Here is a 10,623-nt window from a genome sequence, read left to right as displayed (position 1 = left end):
GAAACGTCAGCCTTCCGGCTCCTGTGATGCTGCTTGGCCTGCTGTGTTCATCCAGCTCTACACCTTGTTATCTCAGATTCTCCAGCATCTGCAGTTCCTACTATCTCCTCTACTCAGGGTATGTGATAGTCTGAAACGAGTGAAATTCCATCCTCTGCTCCAGTTTCGCTGAATCGGGCCTGAAATGTACCTTCATTTATGTTTCTTTGTTTCCAGTGAAGGATCTTCAGGAGAAGCTTACATCAGCAGAGGGATCAGTGATGGAGGAAGAGATGAGACATCCTGTCCCTCCACCTCCACCTCCACCCCCTCCTCCGCCACCGCCTCCTCCACGTGAACCTCCAGCTAAGTGAGCACCAGCAACCTACAGGCCTTCCAGACCCAGATCACAAACCTCTCGTCCTCTTCTTCCCACTCTCCCTCCTCAGTCTCCCTCAACTCACCATCCTCTCAACTCACCATCCCCCTCAGCTCAACCCCCTCCTATACATTCATTCCCCTTCTCAACACTCACCCTCTTATCTCCCACTGCCCTCTCATTTCAACCGCACCCAGTGTCTGTCCCTCTCCTCGTTCTCCCACTGCCTCACTCTCCTGCTCCCTCCCTGTCCGCTTTCCTCACTCTGGCCCTCCTGTCTCCCTCCCCTCATTCTCACCTCCTTCATTCCTTCCTTTCTTTCTCACTCCCACCTCAATCTCCCCTCCCCTCTCACCCCCCCCTCCATTCTCCTCCCTCATGCCCCCTCACTTGCCCCCCCATCCCTCACTTCCCTCTCCCTCCCATGCCCCTCCCCGCCATTTCTATGGCTGTGGGACACGTACTTTGACCCTCCTGTCACTGATGTCGCCTGTTCTCGGCCTGTTCTCCTGCTCCAGCCTCCTTTCTCAGGAGAGGCCTCTGTTGGCCAAGTTTCTGGTGAAGTGTATGTTTTCCTGATGAGACTATGTTCCCCCCCCCACAGCCCCTTGGCCGAGTTACTGAAGAGAAGGCAAAAGAATCAAACAGGGGATGGGCCGAACACCCAAGGTGAGCGAATCCAGTGTCACAGAGGCAGCTAATTCCCCGGAGTAGTGGGGCATGCTTATTGGGGTTCCACAGAGCTCCCAACGTGACTGGATGGGCATTTTATCAGCTGGATAATGTATGTAATGGATCAGGGGCCTTACTGGTCTCGAGGGGTTGGGGGTGGTCTCTGATTCCTGGGCACAATGGTCCATGGGGCCTGTGTTTGGATTTTAGGATCTTGAGTGTCACAGGGCCAAACCCTGGGAAATATGGAGACATCTAACCAAGAACCACACTCTTACCAGCCATTCCAGGCTGTATCTGTGACAGAAAGATATAAAGAACAACAATCTGCATTTATGTAGCCACCCTGAATGGACAGTTCCCACCCTGTCATCTTGCTATCACAGTTAACAGAATTGTCATGCACAGACAAAGAGAAATAAAAAAAAAACTGAGACCCACACCTAGCTCCTCAGTAAATAGTCCAATACTTAACAGGGATCACAGATCAATGCTGTAAGGCCCTCTGACGTTGTCATCTATACCCCAGTACGATTCCTGTCTCCCCAGTCCAAACATCTCCATCTGCAACTTGACTCAACAATCAGCAAGAAGTATCTTTGATCAACTTGGCTCTCCTGGCGCCCAGGACTGCCCTCCCCCACAAGTACCCACTATCAGTTGGTTATTGCTCCATGTAGACAATGTTGAGCGGAAGCCACCCTGTCACAGTGGACCCCCTGCCCGTCTGCCTGGCTGTGATCTCCTGAGGCAACCATGGGCTCGTTTAAACCCCTTCTGGATTGGTCAAGGCTACCTGATATCAGTGAGGTCACCAAGTCCATCCAAGCTGTAGCTGGGGGTCATTTGAAACACAGACCCACATTGTTCAGGAACGTCCCACACAGGAACATTGAAGCTGGGCATTAAGAGCCCCATTTAACCACTGCCTGGGCTATCGCTTGGCTAACTGTGACGATGCACATACTCAAGAAAAAAAATGTTAAGTCTTCCATTATCGAGGGCTTCATGACACAAAATATGACATCAAATCTCATCAGGAGATCCTAGGGACAGGTGACCCAAAGCCTGGTCCGTGAGATTTTCTGGGACCGTTGTAAAGAAGGAAGGTGAGGTGGTGAGTTTGGCCTGGTGCAGTGAATTCCTGTCAACGCTCACACTCCAAGCCACGTTCCTGTACATGGGGTCAGCTCCAATGCAGAAGGTCCCCGTCCAGAAGCTACAGGATCCTAGCCCTTGCTGACACCCTGGTCGAATAGTGAAGGTGTGCTGCACCATTAGAGATATTACTTCTGGGTAAGTCAGTAAACTGAGTCTCCATACACTCTGTGAGGCAAGCATTAAAGGCTTCATGACATTATTCCAAGTAAGAGCAGGGACATTATCCTTGGCTAACGCTTATCCTCCAACAACATCGCTAAAAGAAAAGTAGGTGATCTGGCCATTCATACATTGCCATTTGTGGGATCTTGCTGTGCACAATTTAGCTGCCATGTTACCTGCATCACAATGATGACCCCTGTTCAAAAACCCTCAGAAGCTGAAAAGTTTCAGACAACCTGAGGTCTTGATAAGTGCACTTAAATTCAAGGAAAATCTTGAGTTAATATAATGCAAGCCAACTTCAACTATTAATTCACCAACTCTCCCTCTTTTCTCTTCGGTATTGCTGACAAAAGGCACATTTTGTCATAGTTTATCATCAGGACAATTTGTAAGAATACCAATTTGAGGTGGAAACCAACATTTACACCATGAAAGGAGTGTGCTGATTGGCAGAGATGCTGCCATTGAGAGTGCACCAGTTACCAATGATTGACAGTTAACATCCACGCATGGTTTAAAATTTCAATCAGGTTGACTCTGATTGGTCAAAACATTGCCCTGATCTCTTATCACTCTTTCCAGACTCAGTCAACCTCAATGATCTCAAGGTGAAAGCTGTGAATGAGATGATGGAGAGGATCAAAACTGGTGTCATCCTGAAACCCACCAAAAAGAAGATAGAGGTACAATGATGCAAGGGTCAAATCAGCAAATCTTACAGCCAGAAACAAAAACAGAAGTTGCTGGAAAAGCTCAGCAGGTCTGGCAGCATCTGTGAAGAAAAAATTCAGAGTTAACGTTTCGGGTCAAGTGTCCCTTCCTCAGAACCAAAGGTCAATTGACCCGAAACGTTAACTCTGATTTTCTCTTATCTGTCTTTGTTCCTGATTTGCAGCATCTGCAGTTCTTTTGGTTTTTAATCTTGCAGCCATATTTATTCAGGCCATTGCGTTTCTTTGAAATTGGTCTGACATGCCAACCCTCTCCATGACCCCACACACCGAGCCTCTTGCAGAACAGAGAACAAATAACAAAGAACAGGCCCTTGAGCCCACCAAGACTGCACTAACACATGATGCATTCCTCAACCTTTTGCCTCTACGCGGTCCCTATCCCTCTATTCATTCCCTATTCATGTATCTGTCAAGATGCCTCTCAAATGTTGCTATTGTATCTGTTTCTACCAACTCCAGGCACTTACCACCCTCTGTGTAAAAATCCTGCCTCTCACATCTCCCTTAAACTTACCCCCTTTTACTTTAAACCTATATTCCCTAGTAATTGTCATTTCCACCGTGGGAAAAAGACTCTGACTAACCACTCTATCTGTGCCTCTCATAATTTTGTAAACATCTATCAGATCGTCCCTCAGCCTTCAATGTTCAGTGAAGACAAATCAGGTTTGTCCAATCTCTCCTTATAGCTAATACCCCGCCAAACCAGGCAACATCCTGGTAAATGAGTTACATTAGCTAGTTTCCACTCTAGTAGAACCCTGCCTGAATCTGGGGGAGTTTGGAGAAATGAAACCAACACATCAACAAATTCACCACACACTCCTTTTCACAGCCTGGGATAAAGTCCATCAGGACTCCAGCTCTTGTTAGCACACAGCTCCAGCAACTTACTCAGCACCACTTCCCCAGTGACTGTGATTTTGTTTAGTCCCTCCCTGGTTTGCTTATTGCTGTTCTGGGAATTTACCTGTATCCTCAATATAGAAAATTCTGATTAAAATTCCCCTCCAAGCCATTCACCATCCTGACGTGGAAATATATCACCGTTCTTTCACTGTCACTGGGTCAAAATCCTGGAATTCCCTCCCTAATGGCATTGTGGGTCAACCTACAGCACATGGTTCAAGAAGGCAGCTCACCACCACCTTCTGAAGGGCAACCAGGGACAGACTGGTCTAGCCAACAACACCAAATCCCATGAGAGTATTATAAGAAAAAATACCCAAGGTCTCTAGATGACTAGTTTAGTGATCTTACCACTAACCTCTGAACTATCTCCAAAACCTTGACATTCTTCCTAAAGTGCAGTCCCCAAAATTGTCCACCGTACACCAGCTGAGGTGATATGTAAAGGTTTAACATGGCTTTCCTGTTGCTGTAGCCCATGCCTTTATTTCTAAGCCAAGTATCCCATACACTTTCTTAATTACTTTACCAACCTGTCTTTTATTCATTCATGGGATGAGGGCATCACTGGCTCAGAAGCATTTATTGCCCACCCCTAATTGTCCAGAGGGCAGTCAACCCTATTGCTGTGGGTCTGGAGTCATATGTAGGCCAGACCAGGTAAGGATGGCAGTTTCCTTCCCTAAAGGACATTAGTGAACCAGATGGGTTTTTCCAACAATCAACATTGGATTCACGGTCATCATTAGCTTCTTAATTCCAGATATTTATTGGATTCAAATTCCACTATCTGCCATGGTGGGATTCGAACACAGGTCCCTGGAACATTATCTGGATCTTTGGATTAACGGTCCAGCGATAATACCATGAGGCCATCGCCTCCCCCATATTACCAGCAGAGATTTCTGAATCCCTTTATCATTGAACCCTCTTATTTTTCCCCTTATGTAGCTATTTTAAACCTTATATTATGATCACTATTGCCTAGATACTTCCCCAGTGGAACATCCTGCACTTGTCCTACTGCTACTGCTCCAGCGTTGTTTCTCCCTTCATTGAGATAGGAACATTAAGGAAGCTCAACTGTACCTGTTTTAAGAATCTCTCACCTTCCTTGCCCTTACTCTGATTTTATTTTGAGTATTAGGGTAATTGATTACTCTATCAATACAGTTTTAGTATTTTTATGCCTCTCTGACATTTGCTTACAGACTTGAATCTCAATCTCCTCACTATTTGGGTCTATCTCAGCAGACTCAGTAATGTATCAGCTCCTTTAATGTTCTTCAGCTCTCATCAAATACATTCCGTTTTTTGACCATACACTGTATCCACACACTCTATAACTGAATTGTCCACCAAAGCCTGCAATCTTTGCCATCTAGAAGGATAAGAGCAGCAAAATGTGGGAACACCAAAGAACAAAGAAAATTACAGCACAGGAACGGGGCCTTCGGCCCTCCAAGCCTGCGCTGATCCAGATCCTCTATCTAAACCTGTCGCCTATTTTCCAAGGATCTGTATCCCTCTGCTCCCTGCCCATTCATGTATCTGTCTGGATACATCTTAAATGACGCTATCGTGCCCGCCTCTACCACCTCCACTGGCAATGCGTTCCAGGCACCCACAACCCTCTGCGTAAAGAACTTTCCACACATATCTCCCTTAAACTTTTCCCCTCTCACCTTGAAATCGTGACCCCTAGTAATTGAGTCCCCCACTCTGGGAAAAAGCTTCTTGCTATCCACCCTGTCCATACCTCTCATGATTTTGTAGACCTCAATCAGGTCCCCCCTCAACCTCCGTCTTTCTAATGTAAATAATCCTAATCTACTCAACCTCTCTTCATAGCTAGCGTCCTCCATACCAGGCAACATCCTGGTGAACCTCCTCTGCACCCTCTCCAAAGCATCCACATCCTTTTGGGAATGTGGATACCAGAACTGTACACAGTATTCCAAATGTGGTCAAACCAAAGTCCTATACAACTGTAACATGACCTGCCAACTCTTGTACTCAATACCCCGTCCGATGAATGAAAACATGCCATATGCCTTCTTGACCACTCTATCAACCTGTGTTGCCACCTTCAGGGTACAATGGACCTGAACACCCAGATCTCTCTGTGCATCAATTTTCCCCAGGGCTTTTCCATTTACCATATAGTTCGCTCTTGAATTGGATCTTCCAAAATGCATCACCTCTCATTTGCCTGGATTGAACTCCATCTGCCATTTCTCCGCCCAATTCTCCAATCTATCTATATTCTGCTGCATTCTCCGACAATCCCCTTCACTATCTGCTACTCCACCAATCTTAGTGTCATCTGCAAACTTGTTAATCAGACCATCTATACCTTCCTCCAGATCATTTATGTATATCACAAACAACAGTGGTTCCAACATGGATCCCTGTGGAACACCACTGGTCACAGTTCTCCATTTTGAGAAACTCCCTTCCAATACAACTCTCTGTCTCCTGTTGCCCAGCTAGTTCTCTATCCATCTAGCTGGTACACCCTGGACCCCATGCGACTTCACTTTCTCCATCAGCCTACCATGGGGAACCTTATCAAACGTCTTACTGAAGTCCATGTATATGACATCTACAGCCCTTCCCTCATCTATCAACTTTGTCATGTCCTCAACGAATTCTATCAAGTTGGTAAGACATGACCTTCCCTGCACAAAACCATGCTACCAATCACTAATAAGCCCATTTTCTTCCAAATGTAAATAGGTCCTATCCCTCAGTATCTTCTCCAGCAGCTTCCCCACCACTGACGTCAGGCTCACCGGTCTATAATTACCTGGATTATCCTTGCTACCCTTCTTAAACAAGGGGACAACATTCACAATTCTCCAGTCCTCTGGGACGTCACCCGTGCTCAAGGATGCTGCAAAGATATCTGTTAAGGCCCCAACTATTTCCTCTCTCGCTTCCCTCAGTAACCTGCGATAGATCCCATCCGGACCTGGGGACTTGTCCACCCTAATGCCTTTTAGAATACCCAACACTTCCCCCCTCCTTATGCTGACTTGACCTAGAGTAATCAAACATCTATCCTTAACCTCAACATCTGTCATGTCCCTCTCCTCAGTGAATACCGATGCAAAGTACTCATTAAGAATCTCACTCATTTTCTCTGATTCCTCGCATAACTTCCCTCCTTTGTCCTTGAGTGGGCCAACCCTTTCTCTAGTTAACAAGGTGTAGAGCTCGATGAACACAGCAGGCCAAGCAGCATGATAGGAGCAGGAAGGCTGACATTTCGGGCCTAGACCCTTCAAGGCTTTGGGATTTTCCTTAATCCTGTTTGCTAAAGATATTTCATGACCCCTTCTAGCCCTCTTGATTCCTCGTTTCAGATTGGTCCTACTTTCCCAATATTCTTCCAAAATTTCGTCTGTTTTCAGTCACCTAGACCTTATGTATGCTTCCTTTTTCCTCTTTGCTAGTCTCACAATTTCACCTGTCATCCATGGTTCCCTAATCTTGCCCTCTCTATCCCTCATTTTCACAGGGACATGTCTGTCCTGCACTCTAATCAAACTCTCTTTAAAAGCCTCCCACATATCAAATGTGGATTTACCCTCAAACAGATGCTCCCAATCCACATTCCCCAGCTCCTGCTGAATTTTCCCCCAATTCAGCACTCTTTCTTCATGACCACTCTCATCTTTGCCCATCAGTATTCTAAAACTTACAGAATTGTGATCACTATTCCCAAAGTAATCCCCTACTGAAACTTCAACCACCTGGCCGGGCTCATTCCCCAACACCAGGTCCAGTATGGCCCCTTCCCAAGTTGGACTATTTACATACTGCTCTAGAAAACCCTCCTGGATGCTCCTTACAAATTCTGCTCTATCTAAACCCCTAACACTAAGTGAATCCCAGTCAATGTTGGGAAAACTAAAATCTCCCATCACCACCACCCTGTTGCTCCTACATCTTTCTATAATCTGTCTACATATTTGTACCTCTATCTCACACTCGCTGTTGGGAGGCCTGTAGTACAGCCCCAACATTGTTAACGCACCCTTCCTATTTCTGAGCTCTGCCCATATTGCCTCACTGCTCGAGTCCTCCATACTGCCCTCCTTTAGCGCAGCTGTGATATCCTCTTTGACCAGTAATGCAACTCCTCCACCCCTTTTACCTCCCTCTCTATCCCGCCTGACGCATCTATATCCTGGGATATTTAGTTGCCAATCTTGCCCTTCCCTCAACCAAGTCTCAGTAATAGCAATAACATCATACTCCCAAGTTACTCCCAAGTTACATTCAAGTTCCCCCTCCAAACCACTCACCATCCTGACTTGGAAATATGTTGCTGTTCCTTCACTGTCGCTGGGTCAAAATCCTGGAATTCCCTCCCTAATGGCATTATGGGTTAACCCACAGGTCTGGCCTGCTCAAACTTTCCTCATAAGGCACTCCCTTCATCCCTGGACAGCTTCCAATATAAATATATCACTCCTTACGTATGGACGCCAGGATTATACACAGAAACGTTAGGTGCGGTCTTGCCAATGCACTGTACAGTTTCAGCAAGATTTCCCTATTTTTATTCCCCATTAACAATAAAGGCCAACATTGCATTTGCCTCCCTAATCACTAACATGCTAACATGTGTGATTTATAAAATAGGACACGCACATTCCTCTGTACCACAGCGTTCTGCAATCTCTCTCCAATTAAATAGTCTTCTGCTCTTCTATTCTTCCTGACAAAAAGTGGACACCCTCACATTTTCAAACATTTTACTCCAACTGCCAATTTCTCCCCAGTCCCTTAACGTATGTTTATATCTTCACAAAGTCTTTATATCCTCCTCACAGCTGGCTATCATAGCCATCTCTGAATCATCACCAAGTGTGGCTGGGTCCTTTCATCCAAGCTCCAAATGTTTTACACCCAATGACACATTCCTTGAAGTGTGGTCACTGTTAAAATGTAGGCAACGTAGCAGGCAATGTGTGCACAGGAAGATCCCAAACAACACCATGCAGCTGATGACCTATGAGACAAATAGGAACAGGAGGAGGCCATTCAGCCCCTTGAGCCTGCTCTGCTATTCAATAAGATCATGGCCGATCTGTGGTCTAACTCCATATGCCTTCCTTGGGCCCATATCCCTTGATATCCTTGCTTAATAAAAACTTGTCTATCTCAGATTTAAATTTAATAATTGAATTAGCATTGACCACTGTTTGGGGAATAGAGTTCCAAACCTCAACTACTTTTTGCATCTCTCCTGAATGGCCTGGCCCTAACTCTGACACTATGCCCTGTTTCTAGAATCTTCAACCAGTGGAAATGATCTAATTTCTCCTCATAACTTAACCCCCAAATTCCATGTCTCAGTCTTGTAAAGCTACATTGATCTCCATCCAAAAACAATATGTTCTTCCTAAGGTGTGGTGCCCAGATCTGCTCACAGTGCCCCAAGTGGGGTCAAGTAGTGTTTTGTATAACTGCAGCATAATGTCTGCGTCCTTATACTGCAATCCTTTAGATATGAAAGCCATTCCATTGGCCTTCCTGACTATTTTCTGCACCTGTTCAGGGCATTTTAAAGAGCAATGCACCTGAATCTCTAAATCTTATTGTACATCCACTGTATTTACCTTTGTGTCTTCTGAAAAATACCCTGAGCTATCCTTTCTCACTTAGAAATGGATAACCTCACACTTGCTTATATTAAAATCCATCAGCTACGGTTCTGCCTATTCGGCTAATCTATCAACTTCCTGTTGTAATTTTACACTGCCATCAACACGATCTGCAGTGCTGCCCAATTTGGTCGTTGTCAGCAAATTTGGATGTTTGACTTTTTTATGCTTTTATCTGAGTCGTTAATGAATATTGTGAATATTTGAGGCTCTGACACAGATCCCTGTAAGACGCCACTAGTCATATCCTGCCAATTTGAGCACTTATCCATTTTTCCAACACTCTGTTGCCTGCCACTCAACTAATTTCCTATCCATGTCAGGAATTTGCCTTCAATTCTATGCACTTCTCCCTTAGCTAGCAGTCTCTTGTGTGGGACTTTATCAACAGCCTTCTGGAAGTCTAAATAAACAAGATCCATTAATTTACCTCTGTCCATCACCTTTGCCACCTCTTCAAAAAACTGATGTTCATCAGGCATGACCTCCCCTTCATGAACGAGCAGATGAGCTGATTTAATGAGGGGTAATTCTTGGCCAGGTCATTGGGAATACGTGATAGTAGGAACTGCAGATGCTGGAGATGCAGAGCTGGATGAACACAGCAGGCCAAGCAGCATCATAGGAGCAGGAAGGCTGACGTTTCGGGCGGTCTCCTTTCAAATAGTACAGTGGGACATTTTGTATCTGACAGGGCAGTCAGTGTAACATGTTTGTGAGGGACAATACCACCGACAGTGCAGCACTCCCTCCCACTCCCACAGTGGGATCGAACACACATCCTTCCCTCTGCCTGAGATTTGAGAGTGCTACAGCCTGAAACATAACTGGCACATTGTGTCAGAATTTCAATTCGGTTGACAACAAACTGTTTAAAACAAAAATGACCTGAGAAAACAATATCGCAAACTGCTGTAAAAACCCATCTATTCACCAATATGCTTCA

The 10,623-nt window shown here is 45.4% G+C and overlaps 1 protein-coding gene across 1 annotated transcript in view; it reads left to right on the top strand.

Moving 5' to 3' along the window:
• Nucleotides 1-3,048, top strand: part of LOC125484252 (shootin-1-like) — a 3,958-nt gene extending 910 nt beyond the window's left edge. The window contains exons 2-4 of the mRNA XM_048602228.1: nt 217-349; nt 963-1,027; nt 2,939-3,048. Coding sequence (XP_048458185.1) covers nt 217-349; nt 963-1,027; nt 2,939-3,048 — 308 coding nt within the window. The remainder of the gene's footprint in view (nt 1-216; nt 350-962; nt 1,028-2,938) is intronic.
• The last annotated feature ends 7,575 nt before the right edge of the window (nt 3,049-10,623 follow it).

The sequence above is a fragment of the Rhincodon typus genome, chromosome 1, assembly GCF_021869965.1.
Source record: "Rhincodon typus isolate 14 chromosome 1, sRhiTyp1.1, whole genome shotgun sequence".
NCBI classification, from domain to species: Eukaryota; Metazoa; Chordata; class Chondrichthyes; order Orectolobiformes; family Rhincodontidae; genus Rhincodon; species Rhincodon typus.
Note: the sequence above shows the minus strand (reverse complement) of the source record. Positions and strands in the feature narration are given on the sequence as shown.